This window comes from Perognathus longimembris, chromosome 3 (genome assembly GCF_023159225.1).
Source record: "Perognathus longimembris pacificus isolate PPM17 chromosome 3, ASM2315922v1, whole genome shotgun sequence".
NCBI lineage: Eukaryota > Metazoa > Chordata > Mammalia > Rodentia > Heteromyidae > Perognathus > Perognathus longimembris.
In genome coordinates this window covers 104,793,413-104,818,192 of record NC_063163.1, presented here as the reverse complement: position 1 = coordinate 104,818,192, position 24,780 = coordinate 104,793,413, and the positions used below count along the sequence as shown (strand labels likewise).

Genomic DNA, 24,780 nt, shown 5'->3' with positions numbered 1-24,780 from the left:
ATAAGCAAATAACCTATATGATATTCAAGATTGTCTCAGAATATCCCAAATCCTATCATTCTAAGTATCTGATGTACACTTTAATATTTTATATTAAGTCAACAGGAAAAGATTTGAATTTGGAATTACAACAATTTGTTTCTGTTCACACACATGAATACAGAGAAAGGATTTTTCTCATACAATATCAAATTGATTTAATGAGCTAATGTAAAGATTCTGTGCTTTAAAAGAAAATCTAAAGTAAATTTCAAGAAAGAAAGGAAAAAAAGGCAAACAATGAAGCCTATTTGCATTATGCTTAGTTTTATCCAGATCATTATTTTAAAGTCTACCATTTTAATGTTTTTCTAGCTTTGAACAGTCTTCAGAGACCAGTTTAAGGACTGGAAAAACACCACCAGAAGAATCAGGCCTGAAGTATGAGGGTTATGGAGGGTCAAGACAACAAAAAGGACAAGAAATTTCTAGAGCCCAATGTAGTTATGCTTACTTTAAAAGTTACTCAATCTTTAATTATACAGGAAAGCTTAAAGGAATAAGGTGATGAGTATCCATGCACCTGCTCTGATTTTTTGGTTATATCTCTTTTTTGTTCATATTATTCTCCTTGGTTTATTCTCCTTTTTGAAGATAATCCCATACAGAGAACCTTTATCCTAAATTTAGTATTTATCGTCCCTATTCGCGTTGTTGTACTATGCAAGTTTAAGGAACCCAAAACAATGCAGGTTGTCATACTGTATGATTACTTAACATATACATTTTCTGCAACATTATGCATTCTGAAAGTTATCCATAGTACTTGTGGCTCAGTGCAATCATTTTAAGTATATTAACATTTTTTCTTATAAGAATATATCTTCATTTCTCTTTCTAATATCTTGCTGTCATTTAAAGAATTTTCAGTTTTTGCTATCTAAATAAAAAATGCACTAGGCAACCTAAGAAATGCTTCTTTTCTCTGGGTATAAGTGAGAAGAGGACTTGTTTGATACCCAGGCTTAGGATAATTCTTAGGATGAAACACATGCTACTTTTCAACCATATTTAAACTGTGCTAAAATAGTCTCTAAAATGGTTTCCTTATCTCTCTTTATCTTTGCTCTATTTAGTTGTCAATTTTGTTTCTCATTTTCTGCCAAATTGGTCAGCATAAAATTATATTTGCCTTCGAAATGCATTGCTAGTCAGGGTAAGCATTGTTTCATGTCTTCATAATTCCTACTTCACTTTTCCTTTCCAGTGGAAAAACTTTATATCTTTTGTCCATTTTTGGTTCTGTTCTTTTATGTTTTCTAAAAAAAAATGTTGTTGGTTTTTCTCTAGATGACTTATGACTACTTATGTGTTTAGTTTGATTACTAAATAAAATATTGTGCTATGTTTTATTACTTTTTTCCTCTACAGATAACTATTCTCTCTCTACTGATTTATAAAACAAAATGCAAAATATACAGTATCAAAGAGATGTTTCCGAGTTTTCCTCAGTTTTGAAATGTCAAACACTTTCTAAAAGTGTGTGTGTGTGTGGGGGGGGAATGCTTACTTTCTTGCTTTTTGTTATTTTTTGTGCGCCAGTACTAGGGCTTGAACTCAGGGCCTGGGTACTGTCCTTTAGATTCTTCATCAAGGCTAGCACTCTACCACTTGAGCCACAGTTCCACTTCTGGCTTTTTGGTGGCTAATTGGAGATAATAGTTTCATGGACCTTTTGCCTGGCTGGCTTTAAACCATGGTCTTCAGATCTCAGCACTGAGTAGCTAGGATTACAGGCATGAGCCTAGCTCCTTTGTAAGTTTTATTAACTGAAAGATGAGTCCCTTACTTTTATTCTCCAAAACTGTTCTGATATTTTTTTGTCCTGATATTTTTATCCATTCAACAATTTCATATGAATTTTCCAATCAACTTGTCAAAATATAGGAGGGGCAACTTTTGGGAATGTTGCTGAACTGTAGATTATTTTGGTGAGAACTGATGAAAATTAACTATTATTCATCCATGAACATAGTATACCTCTCTACTCACTCAAGATTCCTTTATTTCCTTCAATAAATTTTTGCTAACTTTTCTTCCATTAAGATCTTATATACATATTTTTGTTATGTACTTGTCTTAGGAACATTATGATACTTTAGTAGGAGTACCGAAGATTCAATACAGGGCCTCATGCTAACTAGGCAAGTATGATACCATTTGAGCCACATCTCCATCCCTTTTTGCACTGGTTACTATCTAAGGGGTTCACTTTATGTTTGACCAGCCTGAGCTATATCCTCCTACTTATGTTTCCATACATTATCATGTCCAGGCATTGGTGAGCATTTTGCCTAGGCTGACCTCAAACCTCAATCCTGTGGTCTCTGACTCTCAAGTAGCTAGAATTATAGGCTTGAGTCACAAGACCGAGACTGAAATTTTGTGATTTTTGTTGCTATTGTGAAATGTTTTATTTTCCAAATTTCACTCTTGAATTATTTATAGCTAATATGTAGAAGTAGAATTCATATAGTAACAGTGGTAATACCTCAGTTACACCTTTAGGATTCCAATCTTGCCTCTGCAATTTCTAGCTATTTGATTGTGAATAAAGCACTCATCTTATTTTCCTCATCTTTGAAAAAGTTAAAAATAGGGCTGGGGATATAGCCTAGTGGCAAGAGTGCCTGCCTCGGATACACGAGGCCCTAGGTTCGATTCCCCAGCACCACATATACAGAAAAAACGGCCAGAAGCGGCGCTGTGGCTCAAGTGGCAGAGTGCTAGCCTTGAGCGGGAAGAAGCCAGGGACAGTGCTCAGGCCCTGAGTCCAAGGCCCAGGACTGGCAAAAAAAAAAAAAAAAAAAAAAAAAAGAAAAAGTTAAAAATAACTACTCCTTAACACGATTGTTACTGTCACTTCTTTTGTTGATTTTTTGTTGCCATGATAAAGTACTCAGTGCTTGGCAGAAGAACTTAATAAATAAATGATACTATTTCTCTTTTACTCAGCAACTTTCCTGGCCTCTATTGTTTTTATAACTTAACTGTGATTCTCCTGGATTAATAGATTTTCACAGAATATAAATTTGATTCCTTTTTCCCAATGTCTTTGGGTTTTTTTTGGTGTGACTTCACTGAGTCTCAAAAGCCGTAACCCCCCAACAACAAACACCTAACTTCTCTTCCTGGCTTTGAATTGATTGTTCTCATTCTAATTTTTTCCCCAGTACTGAGGTTTGAACTCAAGAATTCAGGTTTGCTAGGCAGGTATTCTACTACTTGAGCCATTCATCTATCCACTCTTCCTCTGGTAATTTGAGTTAAGGCCAGGCTTTTTTTTTTTTTTTTGGCCAGTCCTGGGCCTTGGACTCAGGGCCTGAGCACTGTCCCTGGCTTCTTCCCGCTCAAGGCTAGCACTCTGCCACTTGAGCCACAGCGCCGCTTCCGGCCGTTTTCTGTATATGTGGTGCTGGGGAATTGAACCTAGGGCCTCGTGTATCCGAGGCAGGCACTCTTGCCACTAGGCTATATCCCCAGCCCAAGGCCAGGCTTTTGATTATCTCAATTATGTTTCCTACTATGCCTGAGAGAACTAACTTAATCCATCATGCCCAGCTACTTGTTGAAACAGTCTCATAAACTTTTTGCCTGGCCTTGAACCACTATACTTGTATTTTACCAATGAAGTCCAGAGTCAGGAGCGGTGGCTCATACCTGAAACCTTAGCGATTTAGGAGGCTGAGATTGGCAGGATTGCAGGTTGAGGCCATCACAGGCAAAGAGTGTTTAATACCCCTTTAAACCAATATCTAGGCACAATGGTGTGTTTCTTGTCATCCTTGCTACATGAGATCCGAACTCAGATCAGGAAAGTCTTGGCTATAAGCTACCTTGAGCGAAACATTTCATGGGACTCCATCTCAGTGGGAGAAGTTGGTGGTATGCAGCTCTCATTTCAGCTATGGTGGAGGAAAACATAAAATAGGAAGCTGTGGTCTAAGGCAGGTAAAAAAAAACTAGATTCTAATCTTGTATAAAAGAGCTGCAGGTGTGATTCAAGAGTACAGTGCCTACCTAGCAAGTTTGAGGCCTTGGGTTTAAGCCCCAAGATCATCAAAAGAGAAAGAATAAAAAAATAAAACATGGGCTTTGGGGTAGAATCCATGAATACAAAGCAATTCCCAATTGCTAATTGCTAAGATACACAAAATGAATCAGCGATGACAATTATCAAGTAATTTCTCTGTATCCATTAAAACAACCCTTTAGTTTGTCCTATTTTTTTTTAAAGTTTTAACTGTGGTAAATTAAATTTATACCAACTTTAGTTGTAGTTTATACATACCTGCCTTTATTTTATTTTATTTTTTGGCCAGTCCTGGGCCTTGGACTCAGGGCTTGAGCACTGTCCCTGGCTTCTTCCCGCTCAAGGCTAGCACTCCGCCACTTGAGCCACAGCGCCGCTTCTGGCCGTTTTCCGTATATGTGGTGCTGGGGAATCGAACCTAGGGCCTCGTGTATCCGAGGCAGGCACTCTTGCCACTAGGCTATATCCCCAGCCATGCTTTTATTTTTTATTTTTTTAAATTTTTTATTTTTTCTTATTTATTGTCAAAGTGATGTACAGAGAGGTTACAGTTCCATACGTTAGGCCTTGGGTACATTTCTTGTACTGTTTGTTACCTTCTCCCTCATTCCCCTCCTCTCCCCTTCCCCTTTCCCTCTCCCACTATGAGTTGTTCAGTTGGTTTACACCAAATGGTTTTCCAAGTATTGCTTTTGGAGTCGTTTGTCTTTTCATCCTTTGTCTCTCGATATTGATATTCCCTTTCACTTTCCTAGTTCTAATACCAGTATATACAGTTTCCAATGTACTCAGATAAGATACAGTGATAGTGTAGTTACAACCACAGGAAGGGGATACAAGAGGATCATCAACAATAGAAGCTATGGTTTCACATGGCATGTTGAAAGTAATTACACCACTGATATAGCAGTCGTTTCCATAAAATGGAGTTCATTTCACTTAGCATTATCTTATGCATTCATAGGGGCAAAGCAATTAGGCTCTTGTGATCCTCTGCTGTGACTAGCCTAAATCTGTGCTAACTATTCCCTATGAGGGAGAACATAGAGTCCATGTTTCTTTGGGTCTGGTTCACTTCACTTAGTATAATTTTTTCCAAGTCCTTCCATTTCCTTATGAATGGGGCAATGCCATTCTTTCTGATAGAGGCATAAAATTCCACTGTGAATATGTACCACATTTTCCTGATCCATTCGTCTACTGAGGGGCATCTGGGTTGGTTCCATATTTTAGCTATGACAAATTGTACATACCTGCTTTTATACACATTTAATAAATATCCTTTAGTTTTACTTTCTCTATATCCTCCTCTCCAGTGACATAAATGAATGTAAAAGACTTGAGAAGGCAAACAGTCCATTTTTAAAAACCAAAAGCTATAGTGTGTTTGGTGGCTCACATTTGTAATCCCAGTTTCTCAACAGGGAGCCAATCTAGAGGATCTCAATTACATGCGAGCCCAGGAAAAAGTTAGTCATAATCAATATCAATAAGTTGGGCCTGGTGAGGTACCTGTGATGCCAGTCACAGGAAAAATCATAGTCTGAGGCCAGCCCTAGACAAACCTCAAGCCCTTACCTGAAAAATAACAAAAGCAAAAAAGTTGAGGAAGTGAGCAAAAATAGACTCAAATAGAGTATCTTCCTAGCAAGTACATGGTCCTGAGTTCAAATCCCAGTACTATAAAAAATAAAAAATACAACAACTAAACCAAACAAGCAAAAAGACCTTAAATCTATTATCATGGCAAATTTCCTTCTGAGAAATTACAATAAATATATATGAACTGTAAATATTAGAATTAAATTTCTAGTAAAGTAAGATAAACACAGAACAATTCTCTACAGGGTACAAGTATATGTAAAGGATCCTAAAAAGAAAGCTATCTTTAGATATATTTGGGAGATGGGGAATGTACATTATCCAAGGCTGAAACATTTGATTTTGGACTTTTGATTCTGAAATTAGCAGCTAACTTTAGTGCTTCCTAGAGGAAACAGTAAGATTTGAACATCAACCTGGTTGAACATAAGTTCTTAGAAGATCAGAATTTTATAGATAAAGATCTATCTTATTTTCCTTTACTACAGTGACTTCCTAAAATCTATAAAGATTACTCTTTATTATGCATATGGCTTAATAGAGTACAATGTCACTTTCAAGAGATATTTTTCTGTGCTACACTGTAAGGTCAGTTATCAGCAACCTATCATAGCTTTCAAACTTTAATATGCTGTTGAAATTATTGTGGAAAAAGATCACTTGTGATCAATATATCATAAACCGTTTTGGAAAGTAAGAACAACCACTCTCACTGCTACAGGCAACAGCTGCAAGAAGCTGCTACATTAGCTGGGGCCAGCTCAGGAATGAGGTTCTGGAATGTGGACAGCTATGACAGTTTGATATCTCAACATTTCCATCTCAATGGGAGGAAACCAGGTATCCAAGAAATGCCATGTTCATTTCATGCTAAATTTAAAATGGAATTGACAGTAATGGCTCTTGACTTAAAATACAGGAAATCTACTGACTGTTACATAAGTCAAACAGGCTTCCATTTTACTGCTGAGGAACAAGAGGGGCTATTTCGAAAGGCAGAATGCAAATCAAGGACATGAGAGATCTAAAAAACAAGGTTTGCAGTGCATTTCAAAAATGGTTTTTAGGCACAGAAGAACTGAGAACAATTCACTTGGAAAAAGACAAGCAGAAAACAAGCAGCTACCTTCAGAATATCTAGCACTACTCGTGTGAATGACATGCTTAAAATATTTGGAGATTTGGGTGCGACTGTATCTTCTTCAGGGTTAAGAATGAAATCAAAGTAGCATCCCGCTGCTGGCCCTCCAAGAGTAGCACAAGGCCAGTGACAGTGCAGAGCTGGCTAAGCCATAGCGTGCGAAACTACCTTTCCTGGGAAAATGGCCATAAGTTTAGTAAGACAGCATTTATATTATACGTATATTATAAGTTTTTAAGAAACTTACAGATTCCTGTTTACAGCTATCTAAGAAGGCTCAAATTTAGATGGTATAATCTTAGGTTCATGTAAGTAAGTTTCACTTTTTTCCCTTGCTCAAAATTATATTCATTAATTTTTATTTAAATTGTCCAGTTACAAATAAATGTATGTGAATGGTTTTGTTCCCAAACTCTGTACAAAAACAAAGTAAGGTCTGTTTTATAACTTGGTGACTTTACCAACTCAGTTCTTATATAAACGACTATGACTAATTTCATTTCTAAAAACAGAACAAAAGGAAGATTTGCATTTTACCAGAAGCAAGTAGGAGGAAACATGAGGTGGATATAAATTCCTGAAGCTAAAAATGTTTTAACACTAGAATGGAATGTAATACACAATTTATAGATTTCTAGCCTGCTAAGGGTTTTTAAATTGTCTAGGTTCTTTTTATCTTGTTTGTTTTCAGGATGAACTCTCACTATTTGATAACTTAATTAAAAAAGGAGTACTATTTTCAGAAGACATTTGTTTGTATATCTCTTATAAAAATTAAAGTATACCAACCACATATCTGAGAAGTTCAAGTGCATTAAAGGTACCAGGACTAACAAAATAGTTAAAAATTCACAAATCTGAGAATTTAGGGCCTCAATGATGTGAAAACTTTCTTTTCTTAGAGATTACTTTTTCTTTTTTCATTATATTAAAATATACTCATGTGCATGTGAATGCCTCATAATCCCTCACACTTATAAGAGACTTTGAAGAATGATGTGGAGCATTAAAATGTTCAGAGGTGTTTTCAGTCCTGATTTTTGTGAGGTTTTATTCAGAAGCAAGTGAGTATGTGACTAAGGATAAAATCTCTCTAAAGGCACAAGTCTTGGAATTTCACTCTGCCAGAGACATGACTGACCTTTAGCACAGCAAAGGTGGGCACAGGCTATGAAAGATCTGGTGGTTACAAGCTAGTCCCTAATTACTTCTCAACTGCAAAATCTTGAACAAATTACCTATAAAAATCTGTTCCTTCACCATACAACAGAATTACAATAGTAACAGCTATCACTAAAGGTTCCTATGATGCTTTACAGGAAATGATATATGCCAAGCACTTAGTTCCATGTCAGGAAACAGAAACGAATTTTACTTTAACAATTTCATTTTTACTTCTGGTTGAAAAGCTTGAGACTTTCCCTAGACTTACCTATATAGGGTTAAGGTATAGAGCTAACCAGAAACATGACTCAGCTTTACAGACCAAATATAATCCAGGTGATTTTGCATGCCCAAATTGAAAAAATGAGCTCACCAAGTAAGGGAGAAAATAGGTCCATTTGCAGATCTTTGTCTTATAATTTTCTTAAATATAAGTAATCTAGGTAATTTTCTATTCCCTTCTAATAAATACCATACAGCATTATTTAATATTTTTAAAGTTATGCTTTTTGGATCATTATATGAATGACAGGTGCTTTAAAAATAATTGGTTATGAAAAAGAAGTACACATTGTAAAGTTGCCCTACTTATAGTTTTGAAAATTAAAACACTGATGGTCATTTAAACAGTGTATCAATCTTCAAAATTAAAACTTCATGGGGCTAAGTTGTGATTCAAGAAATAGTAATTAATGAAGTAACCATGAAGAGTGTTGATCAACAATTTCTAAAGAAATACCACACAAGTCAAGATACTGTCTTAATAATAAAATCTCCACAAGTTAATAAGGAACATTTTATGGGTGGGGAAGGTTATCTTTACTAACGCCAGTGGGAAGGTATGCTAGAGCTGGAGGAGCACAGTGTTTGAAAGAGCAGAGCAGAAGGGTTTATGCTAATTGGAGTAGCCTGTTACAGAGACTGCTAAGCTTTATTCATGCTTGTGCCTATTTTCCACTAATTAATTACTGGCATGGTATTAATCCACCAAGAAAACACTGTAAAATCATTCACACAGACACATATGCTTTAAAAAATAAAGGTATGTTCTTTTGAGCAGGAAACTTTCACTGTATTAACCTCAGGTTAAGAAAATGTTAAGAAAGAAGCTGACTGTAAACAGGAAAAACAGGCATTTCCTAAACCTGTCAAGGAAATAAATACCTGTGTGGTACGAACAAAATCCCACCTCAAGAAGTTATCGCCCCTACAAATAAGACAAATATTCATGCTCAATTATTCATTTTCCAGATAATTAAGGGACCATTCAGATGAGTAACCAAGGTAACACGCGCCCAAATGTAATCTAAAATTAGTTTTAGTGAAGTATTCCAAACATTTGAATCAAATAATTGAAATCGGATTTAAATCTCCTCTCCTTACCTGGTGCTGTGGTACAAGTTTTAGGATCGATTTTAAAATTATTCCAAGTAACTGAACTCAGCAGTAGCTTTTACAGGAAAAGGTGATTCAGTCTTCCGTGCGTAGCTCAGAGGGGGAATCATAATCACACAGGCTTGACCAGGTCCAGCACTGACAGCTCCTAGTCAGCTCTCCATAGCACTTGTGGTGTCAGCTATATTTTCTGCCCCCCTCTCCAGGGTGCTTTTCCAGGGCCCAGTTTTGGCCAGTGTGGGAGGCAGCCAGCCTCCTTTGAGCCTTCAGGAGCTCAATCCTGCTCTCTCAGCAGGACAACTTTACCACAGCCCAGGAACGCCCCAGCCTAAATGCTCACACTTGCAGAACAGGCTTCACCAGCATGGCTCCACCCACCAGCCTCACCATAGGTGAGTGCTTCCTGCTCAGCCAGCACCCTGGTGAAACTGACATTTAACTGTGTCCTTCATCTTTTGGGTAGTTACTTTTTGTCCAGTTGTTGTTATTTGCTAAAAAAGTAGAAGGCAGTATACTCAGTCAAAAATAACTGGAAATTCAGGCCCAACTAAAAAAATTAAATTAGTACATAAACAATATTCAGCCTCATAGATACAGGTTGAGGAAACAGATTTTCATAATCTTTGTCTATATGTAGCTGTGATGGCAGCTTTACTAACTTTTTTAAGTTATCCATTTATACACCTATGTGTGAAAAATTCTAAGAAAAATAATCTCTTATGCATCTGTTGGGGGGGAACCCCAAAGATTTTCCCCAAACAAAAAATCTAGTATTAAATACAATTTCCTGAGCGAATTCTTCCTTCACTGCTCAAGTGTTAAGTAAGTATGACCTAAACTGCATCATGAGCTCCCCCAGTGCTTCAACGCCTCTTACCAAAAACATCCATCCCAAAACAAGGCAAACAACATCCTTGGCAACTATCATGAAATTAGTAGTCAGCCAATCTTGACGTGTGGCTTCTGAGAACATTCTTACTATTTATCTACTTAAAAGCAATACATTAAAGAGATTCACTCCTGGGTGCTGGTAGCTCACACCTGTAATCCTAGCTACTCAGGAGGCTGTGATCTGAGGACTGCGGGTTGAAGGTGGGACAAGAAAATCCAGGAAAGCCTTATCTGCAATAAACTACTCAGATAAGGCAGGAAGTAGCACTGTGGCTCAAGTGGTACAGCACTAGCCTTGAGCAAAAGAAACTCGAGTTCAATAGCCCCAGGACCAGCAAAAAAAGAAGGAAGAAGGAAGAAGGAAGAAGAAAGAAGAAAGAAGGAAGAAGAGGAGGAAGCGGAGGAGGAAGAAGAGGAGAGTTATTATATTAAATAACATTGCTGATCTGTGCTAAAACTCCATTAAATATATAGAAGTGAACTGGGAAAACATCAATATATTTCCTGTTCCAAGTAACTTTTTACTAATTCATTGGAATTAGTAAACTCCACTTTCAGATGCTATTTATGTCTTAACAAAACAATGCCTTACATTATTACTATAATGTTACATACCACAGACACAATTATGCTTCTACACCAAGATCTTATGTTGTTGACTGTATTTATTCATTTCTTCCTTTCTGAACATGGTTATGAATATAACATGTTGATAAATGGTAGGCCACAAAAAGAAAAACAATTAATTTTAAAGCATAAAGCAAAATTTTAATGTAATTTTAAGACATAAAATTTGACAGTGTAGCAGAAACAAACTGGGTTGTGTCAACTACTAAATAGCTGCTTATGGCAAAGGGGAAATCAGTCATTTGTCACTTTTCTCTCCTATTTAGCAAAATAGAGGTATTTACCTATGATGGAATAAGATGTATCTTCATACGGACAGGAGAGGCAACAAGAGAATTCACTGGAAACACAATGGCTACATTTCTATCCTTCAGTTATAAAATCTAGCAGAATGATTTAAAATTTTTATACCATGCCTGTAAATTCTTCCAGCTCCATGGCTGAAAATATCCAGAATCATGTCACTTCTCACTGGCTGCCTTCCATCACCCCTCACCTGTCTGTCTTATCTTAGCAGCCTTTCTTCCCCTACACACATCTTCACCTATCCTTTTCTTTTACTTATTTGTTTTTAATTTATTTATCCTTTTATTTATTTGTTTATTATTGGTGCAGGGGGCGGGGAGGCTAGGATTTCAACTCAGGTCCTTAAGCTTGTGAGGCTGGTGCTCTTCCACTTGACACACTCTTCCATCCCTATTTTCAGTGGTTATTTTTGAGCAATAGTCTTGTGAACTTTTCTGCCTAGATTAGCCTTGAACCATACCATTTCTACTTTCACCTCCTGGGTAGCTAGGATTACAGGTGTGAATCACCAGCCCTCATCTGTCTTTACCTATTCCTAACTCAGCAACCAAAATAATCCCTCTAACAAAGTACATGGGAAAAACAGGCCACATAGACGAGTTAATGCCAGTATTCTTGGAGTACTTTACACTCTAGACCAAAGATTTCATATGTAGTTCTTAGACAAACAGACTAAGTTCTCTAAACATAAATTACAAGGTGGAAGTTTAATTCTAAAATGTAACTTAATCATAAATATTATGATGGATTGATTCAGCAGGCATTTTAGTTGTAGATTGACTCATATACATCCTATAGGGATAGAAAGATAAATAGGACATTTTTACTCTTGTAAGCAGTACTAAAAGAATTTAGTGAACAAATAGAATGAGTTCATTTACATTTGATCAGGGTTAGCAATGGATGGGTCAGGGAAGCTTTCAAGGAAAAACTGGATGGTAGCCTGAATCCTGAAATGTCTTTGCAATACAGTATCTATATATTTATAGGCTTGTCGCTAGACTCTACATGGTTCCATTAACCTATCTGTCTATACTTGCATCTATACCAGGACTCTATTAGAGAAGTTTTACACTAAATTTTGGTATCTGCTACAGTAGGTTTCTATTTATTTAAAATTATCCTGGGTATTTTTTTTCTATACTTCTATATAAATTTTAGAATCAGTTTAGAATCAATGGTCAGTTTCCATAGAAGTCCCAACTCAAACCTTGGGGCACATCTCCATTTCTGTTCCCTGGGCATTTTCCCTTCCTCTGAGAATAGGGCAACCTCTCCCATTTCTTTTTTCTGTTTCACTGGAGTTCAGTAACTGCTTCCTGCTTTATTAACTCTCTAATGTTTCAAAGAGTTATTTTTTATACTTCTGTCCAACTTTTGTGCTGCCAGAGAGAAGCTTTAGCTAAATCCCTAGGCTTTCATTTCCAGATATTCATACTGCAAAAGTACATTTTGCTTTTCTTCTCACTCCTCCAAACCTTCCTCCTTTTTCATTCTTTCTCAATGTGGAAAGATGCAGGATTCCAGTATAAAAGTTATAAAGACCAAATGTTGTTTCTAGGGAAAAAAATCTTAAGTATGAAAATGGAACTAGTACATTAGCTTACAAGAAGATTACACATGCAAAGAGAACAATCACTGAAGAAGATGGAAAGGAGAATCTCTAGAAGGAGAAAGAGGTAGAAGGGAAACAGAGAGAAAAGAGAGAGAGAGAGACAGAGACAAGAAAGAAAGAGAACAGAATCTAAGAATGAAATTGATGTGTAGATGAGAAGAGAGCAACAACTGGACAGACACAAATATTTAGCTCAACTCTGACTTTGCCTTTCTAAGGAATTACACTATTGGAAATCTCCCTTGAATCTATCCTGTTTCCGTTAATATATCTGTATATACTTGCATACCATCCAATGTATTTACTTACAAGTTTATAAGCTAAATGAAGCTTCTGTATATAAGAGAAAACATGGATCCTCTTTCTCTCTCTGAGCCTGACTTAACATATCTTCAGACATTTAAATTTGACAGAATTTTCCCTCATTTACTACAAAGGCAAATAGAAGTATGTACTATTCACAGAGAACACACCTTGTTGACCCATTGGAAAATAAAACATCAGGAAGTGGGAAAGGGGTAGATGAATAAAGAGGAAAGGAGAGGAAAATGCAGACAAGAATCCAATGGATATCCTATAAAAAACTAAGAAGAGTGAGGGAAGGGGTGGGTAGGAGAGGGATATGTGAGAATGTTGAAAGGATGGCATTGATCAAGATATGTTGTATTCATAAACTGCTTTGCTAAATGGAAGCTCCTTTGCACAACTATCTTGAGATAATAAAAAAGACATCAATTAAAAATAATTGAATTAAATCACAATAAAGATAGAGTGAGGTGAATACGATAAATGTGTTTCCAAGATAAATATTTTCATATACTCAGTAAATTAAAAAAAACACCAATATTTAGTGACATAACTTCAGACACCCAAAATGTGACAAGATATATCAACAGACTCTCAGTAAACTCCAAGCAATACAAAAAGAAATATTTATCCTCCCCTCCCCTTCAAGTTGTTCCATCCAATCTTGTCCTAAAATGGCTAAACAAAATGAAGATTTCAGGAGGGTCCCACCTGTCTTCTACTTCTTTTTCCCTCTCCCCCAAATTTTACCATTTTTGTCTTACGACACCATGGATAACTATGGATATTTGCTATCTTGGTCAAGACATGGTAAATCAATTTTATTTTTGTATACACAAATAATTGAACATATTGAGAACATAAAGAACAGCTTTAAAAGGAGAAATTTTCCTATTGCCCTTGTTTTGTAACAGTATAGGGAGCTTTAAGTTTTCACTCTCAAACTATAGCTGCATTTTTCTGATTTGGCATCTAACAGTGACAGATGGTAATGTTAAAAATAAATAGAACATTCAAATTGTTTATACTGTAGGCAAAGACAGTTTTAAAGTGTGAAACAAGCCCAAGGCTGATTGAATTTACATCATGCTTTTCAAAATATATTAAGAATATATATTTTCCCATGCCAACTCTGCTATTCAAACATAAATAACAAAATTTCCTTTCCTTTCTTCCCTCCCTCCCTTCCTCCCTCCCTCCCTCCCTCCCTCCCTCCCTCCCTTCCTTCCTTCCTTCCTTCCTTCCTTCCTTCCTTCCTTCCTTCCTTCCTTCCTTCCTTCCTTCCTTCTATTCCTTTCTCCCTCCTTATCTTCTCTCTATCCCTCCTTTCCAAACTGAGGTTTGAACTTGGTCTCATGATGGCTAGGCAGGCATTCTACCATTTAAGATGCATCCCTAGCTCTTGTTTTGCTCTTATTTATTACTTTTTGTAGGGGTTCATGTTATTGGCCTAGGGCCCACTCTGGACAGCCATCCACCTACCTATGGCTCCAGAGTAGCTTGAGTTATATACATGAACCATCACATTGAGCTTATTTGTTGAGAAGAGAGTTTCACTAGTTTTTTGCCCTGGGTGGCCCTGAGCCACAACTATCCAGATCTCTGCCTCGCAAATCCCTATGACTAAAGATATGTCTAATCACTCCCAGCTCCACATCAATTTATTTTGGTACTTTCAGTTCTAGTCCATTGATCTGTTTAAGGCCAACTGGTTTTCTACAAGGGTATCAAGATAACTAGTAGGGAAGAGATAGCTTTTCAACAAATAGGGCTAGGACAATCAGCTATCCAAATAAACTCTAACACCTGCACAACACAGGTTAAAAATTAACTAAAAATGGATCATAGGCTAACAAGTAAAATCTGGAACTATAAATGACTTAGAAGAAAACAGAAATAAATCTTCACAACCGTGGCTTAGTCTTCTTAAGAGGTACCAACAGCATAAGTAATAAAATAAAAAATAAGTTGGACTTCATTAACATTAAGGTTTTTATGTTTCAGTGGATAATATCAAGAAAGTGAATAACAATCCTCTCCAAAAAGTAGCTATGGACCTACTATATAAAAAAGAAATCTAGGGTATCATAATTACTACTAACATTTACCAAACAAGTACATATATAGTCAGTCTTCTGATAAATTTACCCAAAGCAGGATAAAATTGCCTTGAACTAACTGAATTCTTGGCTCAAGATACAGACATGTTGTTTTGACTTTACTAAGCAAGAAAGTTTTCCCAATGTAAATAAATTCCTTAGTTCTTCTGTGAAGATCTAAGCTTGGAAAGGAGCTATTATTACCTGTCACCTCTACTAAAACACTGACTGATAAAAGTTTTAGAGGCAGAAGAGAGAAAATACCAAATAAAGAAAGAAAAAACTTTTTCTCCTAGTTCCTAGGACCTGTCTAAGGTCCTAAAGACACTTTAGGAAAAGCAGTTGAAATAAATTCTGAGGCCCAGAAACGTTTCCTTTGCTTTTTGTTGTAGGGGACGGAAGGGGTAGAAGGAATGTGCTAATAACTAAGAAAATAAACTTGGTTACTTCTTCCCTCTAATTTTTTCCATGTTTTATTGTTTTCTTTTAAAAATGTATATCATATCAAATATGTGCTCACTAGATATTTTGTATAGTCTTGCTCAGATTAAACCACCCAAACACAAAAAATCTAATTGTCTTAATTTTTTTGTCTACAGCTTTGTTCGCAAATTATGCTACTTACTTATATAGCACCATAAAAGTATGTAGTATAAGTGACAAATGCTTTTTAGTGTTTATATTCAGGTTTTGCTTTAACATTCATAGTCACTGATAAAATATGCATTCATTCAACTGTTACTTTCTAATTAATCATACCATTCCCAGGTTAGTTCTATGAGCTCATTTTTACTCGTTTTATTCACTAGCAAGTTGTATAGTCTTATTATGTAATTGTAAAAGCAAACAATAACAAAGATTAACATGACATATAGTTCTTTAAAACTGTCTAAAAATTGGAGGGCATTTTTCAAGAGAGAAATCAAAACCACTGAAAATGAAGAATGCAGAGTGGACCATCAAGTACAAAGACCAACCAAACAAGCCATGCACTTGTCTGTGAGCTGTTGCTCTAAGGCAAAAAAATCACTTACCTGGTTTTGGCACTGAGTTGGTCACTGACTGGGGAACTTTCTGGTTAATTAACTCCACACAATGACCAGGGAAGAGTCCCACCTAAAGAAAAGCAACAAAGAAAGGATTCCAGACCAGCAAACAGACTAGAGGATGAACATTGCCAAGTCAATTCCAGTAATGTACTCCCCAGGCCCTCCCAAATGATTCTGTTATTCCAAGATTCTGAAGAGCAGATGCCAATTGCACAAACAAATAATAAAACAATCTGTTGCTATGCGTATGTAGAGCTATGTGAGGTTCTCTGCCCAAATATCTATGTCTGCTTTTTTCAGTTTTAGTTTTTCATTCCACAAACTTCTTTTAACCCAGTTAAGATATTTAGACTGAACATAGGCTAGGCATGCTGCAGGTAATTTTTTTCCTCTTTAATAATTCTCTCTGCCCCAAATTTTAATCTAGTTGTATTGATATCTGTTGCTAATATGGTTATAATCTTCCTTAATGACTTTTTAATACTAAATTGAAACTAAAATTATTGTATGAATTTTCTCTTCACTCTCCTGTGGGTTTCATGAAACAAAATGACAAAATTAAAATAAATGTCTGAACAATAGTTCATCTAAAACCCTGGTATTCACTGTGGCTAAAGAGGCAGCAGTACATGGTAAGAAGGAAAGCAACAGAAAAGAAACAGGTCACGGTCCTGAGGCTGGCCACAGGCGAAGCTAGCTTTGAAGAACACAACATCACATTCATCTTACAGCAGAATTGCATAGAGAGCTATAGCTAGAACCCTAACAGGCTGAATCAGAAAAACACTGAGATCCAGATCATCCAGCTAATAGAATAAATGCAGAGATAAACATCCTAAGAAAAAAGCGAAAAGGAAACCTTTAACAATATTTATAGATGTTTTCTTCGATGGGGATAAAAATGGGCTCTGGGCAGCAGATGTTGAAGCTAAAACATGAAAACGACATCACGTTGAATCTCCTCTGTTGACAGACTCTGGGCAAGGATGGAACACACTTCCAAGAGTGTGACTCATGCACTTCTGAGCTGTATAATTTCCATCTGTGTGGGATTATTGTCACATACCCACTTGCTGCGTTCTTATATCAATTTCTGGATCAACATTTTATGGTACTTAATAAAATTATGAAGATATACCCATTATCATGAGCATAAAGTGAGTTGTCACTAGATTACAAGTTTTGCTTAAAAGAACTGGATTTGGCATTTTAAAATAATGTTCTCCAAAGTGATGCTTTATATAACTGCCCTGATGGTGAAATTGTATAATGTATCCTACTCACCATTCTATTTCACTCAAGAAGTAGAATTCTTCCAAGATTGGTCAGAACTAGGTAATAATCACCTTGAAAAATCCATCTTTTTTCATATTTTGCATGTCATCTCTCATAGAATAAAAGGCATAAGTCAATCTTAAATGTGTCATTTACTAAACTGGGTTTTCAACTTAGCTTCTCCATGATACAGTTCTCTATCTAACCATGATAATACTTTGTAAAAATTTAATGTAGTATAGGAAAGAAGGATGCATATAGTAACCATTTGTCAAATATTACTTGTTATTATCCTACTATATTGGGCACTGAAGACCTACGGCTCCTCCATCAAATGGATAGGATGCATCCTACCATCTTTTGTATGTGTGTGTTTAAGCCTCCTTATTTTCAAACATAATTCCTTCAATAAAGTCCTAATTCATTTCAATTTATAAACATCTGCAACTTGCCAAAGAGAAATGCTTCAAAAGTTAGCTCATTCACTTCCTAGGCTCTGTGGTGTGAAGCAAGTCACTTAGTTTCTTAACTTGCACTTTAGGAATATTTTATGTATAGGTAAATATTATATATTATACATGGTATTACAACAGTACAGATGAAAGCATCTAATTATCCGAGTTCTTTAGCTCAGCTATGTTTCATCAAATAAAAACCAGTTTTCTGTCAGGCACCCATAACTCCCTCCCAGCTACTTAGGAGGCTGATAAATGAGGATTGCAATTTGAAGCCAATTGAGGCAGCAAAGTTATGAGACTCCTAGCTCCAATTAACTATCAGAAAAGCTGGAAGTGGAGCTGTGGCTCAAGGAGTAGAGAGCTATCTTTGAACAAAAGAAGCTCAGGAACAGTGTAGAGGACTGGCAAAAAAACAAAAGAAGAAAAATCTGAAACAACAACAACCAAAACCCATCCAGTTTTCTATTACTGTTTTTTCTTTTTTAAAAGAGTGAATGAAGCTTAATGAACTGCTTCAGGGAGCTGTATAATATGTACTAGTTGCATTTGCACCCTTTTTGTTTAATGCACTAGAATTAGGTTTAGGGAACAGGAGGCACAGCTAACACCTAATTCCAATCCCTACTTTCAATATCTTACCTTTTGCACTGTAACATTACTACATGTTATCCATCTACATTTCCAGACACAGCATTCAGATGAAGTTAAGGCATACATGAACAGCGCTGGGCTACTGTAGTGTTTCTTTTTGTGTGAATGGTGGCATCACAGCTGGATCTGGGAACAGCCAACACTTGACCACAATAAAAGGCCAAGATGGTTTGAGGGTCTTTTGCCTACCACTGTGGAGTTGCTGGCTCACCAGCAGCAATCAGCTACCTTTTCTCTTTACCTTTCTATTTCTTGAAGCCAAAGGCCTTCCCAATAGTGAAGTAGTATTTTATTTAAAATGGCTGAATGAAGGAAAACAATTCTGTTTTCCTATTACAATTTTTCACCATAAAATAATGAAATCATGTTGTTAAAATATACAACACATAAGAAGACAATCCTAAACATGAGGTTACTAAACATTTACACTTTCCTAATAAATATATAACCTAGTATTTCCCCATTGTAAGCAATTCTGATAAACCCAAACCGTACAAGTGAGCTCTGGCAATATGATCTAAATGTGTGCTCTTGTTTTTCCAGATTATTCTATCTGTAGCAGTGCTAGAAAGGGAGAAAAGTATTAGGTCAGGAGTCAAAATGAGATTCTTCTCTAGGAAGAATATGCAAAGGAGAGAAAATCCACCCTCTGGGCACATGATGACAAAGAAGTGGGTAATAAAGACATGGTAAGAGAAGGGCAGGAACAATTTATACTAAGACTGGTATATAGGTAGGTTAGGGAGGGGCTTCCAGTATGGGCAATTTCTCCTCAACTCTGTGAGCTAAAGTGAGAAGCTAGAGAAGCTATCATTTCCTGTGTTATTTGATAAGTGTGTAATGACTGACTCCCCATAGGGTAAGTGGCCTTGATTTACAGTGTTTTCCAGTTTTAATGGTATAAACATGTGTGGCATGGCTGGTTTCCAACTATGAGCAGGACACAACTGGACAGAGAACAGAAAAGAGATGCACAGTAGTACTTGTTTATGTAGTAAGTTTATCATACAAATCCATGACATGAACAGAAAAGGACAAAAAACTCAAAAAAAACTATTTTACCACTACTGATTGCAAACTTACATACTCTGATTTTTAATAATGGCTATGATAAACAACTGTCCTACAAAATTTGCCAAGATTTTATAATTGCCATCAATTCACTGCTCATTTAAAGCCAAGCACATGGTTCTATGTCTGTTTATCACTAGTAGCTCCTAGTATTACTCCCTAGTAGTTTGCAAAGTCTGTAGCTTCCCCTCAGACTAAAAGAATGAAAGAGGTTGCAACAGTGAGTGAATCAGAAAAAGAAAAAGATCAGTATAACTTTGAGAGAATGTTAGAAAGGAAACAACTGCAATAAAACAAGTCTTGACCTTTGGCAACAGAAGGAATGGGAGAGAATCCTTGCTCAACAATGGGACCCGATTCTAACCATAGTCTCTGAGAGGCAACTAACGAAAACCTAAAAGGCATTTAACATACAACCTGGTCATTACTGAGTTTCTGTAAAAATTCCTAGTTAATGTGTTTTTAATATAATTTATTTCTAGTGAAACTTCAGGATTATTGCATGGCAAAACATTTTTTTTTTTAGGTTTTTCATTTTATTTCAAGAAAATTAGCCAGGAGTCATTTTATTTCAACTGTGAAGGACTGCCATGAATTATATAAGGTGAATTTTAACTGAGTATGGTAAATTAAGCTTTCCTACACTGTGAACACAACATACCCCCCAAAAGTTAAGTAAGTTTACTAGTTCCTGTGTCTTTTGTATCAAGTGACTTTAAGTCTGGTATGGTGAAGTTCACCTGTATTCCCAGCTCCCTGGGAGGCTGAGGCAAGAGTTCAAGATGCTATCTCAAAAACAAGCGAATAAAACCGAATGTAATTTTTTCACAACCAATTGTTTTTATGGTTTTTTCCTCTAACCTCCAATCTTGCTGAAAATATGCTACTTAGAAGCCACTCATCAGCCTTCAGTCACATTCCTAATCATTTCCATCCCAGGAGAGGGTTCCGGGTGGCAGAGCTTCCTTAGGCTGCTGATTAAGGGAACACAGCTTACCAGCAGCTGCTCTCTCTACCTTTGCTCGAGCAGCAGCTTGTTAGTCAATCTAACTCTCCATTGCTGTTCTTTCTGCTTCACAACAAGCCAAAGCTTGGAGGAAAAGATCATGACAAAATTCTAGAAATATTCTAAAATAGTTAGAATCATTCTGCAATAAACAACCAAAAGTTGATTCTCTGATACACAACCCACACAGATTTGGTTCCTATGTGCAGTCCTTGCTTCCTACACTTTTAATTTTAGGAGAAAATGAAAAAGAGCTATGATTACAGTGGCCGCATACACCACCAGTATCTAGAGGACTATACATGTAGAGAATACAATGATAAACCATGTTGCAGTCCTTTTCCTGGTACTCTTCAATGACTGTCTTCCTGGAATTCATGAGCTGTAATACTTAAGGAGATTCTCATCTGTAGGTTTGAGAATTTTCTTATCTGCCATATTCACCACCCATCCTGGAGCAAGACCAAAGAAAATCTGCCTTGGATCCTTCCGCGTACTGAGCATTTTGAAGAGTTCATCTTTAGTGATATCAGGGAGAACATAACCGTACTTCTTGGCAAGTTCAAGTCTTGCTTCGGGAAACTTGGCAGGGTCTGCCAGGTAACCCCGGTTCTTGGCATCAGTGTAATATAGTACCAGTTCTTCAGGTGGAAGCATTCGTTTGGGAATGGGTTGTCCACGCAGGAAGAATGGAATAGGCTTTCACAGAATTCCTAGACTTCTTGAATCATAGAAGGCTGTAGTAACAACACCACCATTTTTTTCAATTGCAGCAATGGCTAGCTCTGAAGCCATCTGTACTTCAATGTTCACTTTTGCCTGAAATGTGTCAGCACCCTCCTCAACCAGTTGGACCCCATAATCCCTCTTAAATGGCTGGATGGTCACACCTCTTCCACTGACAAGCTGGGTTAGGTCAATGGGTTGTGTTGGATCAACTCGACCCAAATCAATAAGATACTGCAGTCTCTTTAGACTCAAAGGCTGATACTGGCGTCCTTCTGGCTGATACTGGCTATGTCCTTCATTAAATCCATATTTGGGGATTCGAATGTAAAATGGTGTCTGGCCTCCCTCAAAGCCCAGCCTGGGCCAACTTCCTCTCTGCCGTTCTCCTTTATGGCCTCTGCCACATTTCCTACCTCTTCTCCGACCTCCTGGTCTTCTTTCCGGTTTCTTGGAGCCGGGATTGGGCTTCAAGTTAGACAGGGACACACGAGACAAGGCCTGGAGCAGATCGAGAGAGCGGGCCCCACAGCCCTGCGCCGGACCAGCCATGGCAAAACATTTTAAGCTTAGTAAACTACTACTCTTACTCCCAGAGACATATCACATACTTTTTACAAAATCAATTGGGCTTGACTGCACAGAGCCATACCTCCAATATTTCATTTTCTGACTACAAGTTCCTATCCTCACTGATAAATAGTGTCTACAGTCCATGACAGGGATGCCAAAATTTGGAGATAGCCCATTCCCTTCATTCCTAGATTTCCCCCCAGAAGAGTATTCACCTTCCAATTTGTTTTTCTTGGTAAGTATGGACCCAGGGTTGACCATTTAAAATTTTAAATCATATGCTTAGTTTCCTTGCAATATTAATCTTGTGTCAAATAAGTCTAGCAAATCCCTCAGACTGAACCAGACTTCCTTACTTGTCATATGCTTCCAAAGAAAAAAATCATGCTGGGCATAAGTGTCTCACACTCGGAATTCACTCAGGAGGCTGAGATTTAAGGATCATAGTTTGAAGGCAGCCTGGGCAGCAAAGTGTGAGGTTTTGTTTTGTTTTGTTTTTTGGTCAGTCATGGGGCTTGAATTCTGGGCCTGGTAGCTGTCTTTGAGCTCTTCAACTCAAGACTAGTGCTCTACCACTTGAGCCACAGCACTACTTCCAGTTTTCTGGTAGTTAGTTGGAGATAAGAGTCTCACAGTCTTTCCTGCCCAGGGTGGCTTTGAACCATGATCCTCAGATCTCAGCCTCCTAAGTAGCTAGGACTATAGGTGGGAGCCACAGGCTCCCAGCCCTGTGAGACTCTTATCTCCATTTAACCACTCAAATAAAGGGAAGTGGTGCTGTGGTTCAAGTGGTAAAGAGCTAGCTTTGAGCACAAAGAGGCTCAGGGCCAATGCCCAGGCCCTGAGGTCAAGCCCCACACTGACCATAAAAAAAATCATATCATTGAAGAAATTCAAATCAATGAAAACTCAGACTATTGTCCAGAAATGGCTATTATTTTTTCCTAGTACCAAAACATTCTCATAGAATGTATTCTTCAGGCTGCATAATATGACCTTCTTTCAACACCACCCCAGCAGACCTAGATGGCAGATAAGTAAGCCAATTAGTTGGTCTATAATTTTGAAAATAGGTCCAAACCTTTAGTTATTTCTACTCAGCTGTGAGAACTAGAAAACAGTATTTTTCAAAAATAAAAGACACAAAACAGTAGCTTCTCTTGTGCCAAATAAATAAAAAAAATGAGAGAAGTTTAATCAATTCCTTATTTTCTAGTGCCTGGCTCCATTATTTTTTTGTGGAGTTGGGTTCTTTGAGATGTTCCCCTTAAATTACCCTCTCTTATTCTGTTTTAACTCCATTGAAACACCACATTACTTCTGTTTTCTTTGCCTGATTTATATCATCTTTAAATGTTAGCTCCCTAATTTCCATTTAAAATTATACTTGCAGTCAAATTTTAAGAATATTATTCAAGTGTTCTTGAAGACTAGAAACTCAGAAGTAAGTTCAGAAATCAGGGTATTGATCTGGTTTTGGACAGATACACGGCATTCAAAGCTAAAGGAGTAAGAAGTTAGAAGGCAGCTTGTTCCACACTACAGAGGTCTAAGTGTGGAGGAAGCTATGGCCAAGATGATTAAAAAGACAGAAGAACTTTCAAAATATTTTATCAAGCGAGTCAAGAGAAGAAAAGTTTCAGGAAAGTGTCAGGAAAGAGCAAATCAGATACCAATGAAAGTTTAGGTAAGAGGAATAGTGAAGTAAATGTGTTTTCACGCTAATGTGTTTCAAGCTAAATAGAGCACACAAATAATTCAAGAGAAGCAAGTGAGGGTGAAGTGTTTAAGAATGGATTTGTGATAGGTGAATGCTGAATGAAACCAGGACATTCTCCAAAGCATGAAGGGTCATTGAGCTGAAGAAAACTAACATATACAACTCTCTGCTTTCTGTCTTTGTTTACCTAAAACAACAGAGATTCACAGTGGCAAAAGGTTTTTCTATTCTCCCCTCATTCCTGCTTGCCACCTAGAGAGAGGGTACACAATCCCTTTTTTTTTTTTTTTTTTTTTTGGCCAGTCCTGGGCCTTGGACTCAGGGCCTGAGCACTGTCCCTGGCTTCTTCCCACTCAAGGCTAGCACTCTGCCACCTGAGCCACAGCGCCCCTTCTGGCCATTTTCCATATATGTGGTGCTGGGGGATCGAATGGAGAGCTTGATGTGTAGGAGGCAAGCACTCTTGCCACTAGGCCATATTCCCAGCCCCACAATCTCTTTTAAAAAAATGGACACTAGAAGAATCTAGAAGCCAGCCTGACTTCTTAGTTTTCTTTCCACAGATTTTTTTCTCTGTTTCTTGCACTCAACTCTTTTGTCTTGTCACTTCTCTATCAACTTTATTGAACATATCCATATATCACTGAAGACAATAATGCAAGCCAGACTTGAGGCCAGCGCCCATGGGTATTTCCACTGAGGTTTCTTCCATGTTATGTGCCTTGCAGTTGTTAATAAAATTTGCTTGTTTTTGTCTGTGTTCTGTAAGAAGAGTCTATGCCAACTACAAACTTCTGATGGTTGAAGAAAAATTATATTTTTACTCACCCTCCATGAAATGATGGGCCTAGAATCTAAGCTAAATGAGCACAGGAAAGGAATGATGCAGGGGATGGAGATAAGCTTGAGGAAATAATAGAATGATCATATCAAATTCAATACATAACTACTGACTGCACAACAAATAACCAGAAAGATGGAATTTATTTTCTTAGTTAGCTCAAGGAAATATACAATAAGAAAATTAATTACA

At 37.1% G+C, this 24,780-nt stretch overlaps 1 protein-coding gene and 1 pseudogene across 3 annotated transcripts in view; both read right to left on the bottom strand.

The window, feature by feature from the left end:
- Positions 1 to 24,780, bottom strand: part of Arhgap32 (Rho GTPase activating protein 32) — a 136,408-nt gene that overhangs the window by 35,707 nt on the left and 75,921 nt on the right. For 2 of the 3 annotated variants that reach the window (XM_048343646.1, XM_048343647.1), the window contains one exon: positions 16,253 to 16,334. In XM_048343646.1, coding sequence (XP_048199603.1) covers positions 16,253 to 16,334 — 82 coding nt within the window. Of the gene's footprint in view, positions 1 to 9,362; positions 10,550 to 16,252; positions 16,335 to 24,780 lie in introns of those variants that run through there. The other variant, XM_048343648.1, reaches the window with a different exon arrangement.
- LOC125349477 lies at positions 20,235 to 22,006 on the bottom strand (annotated as a pseudogene).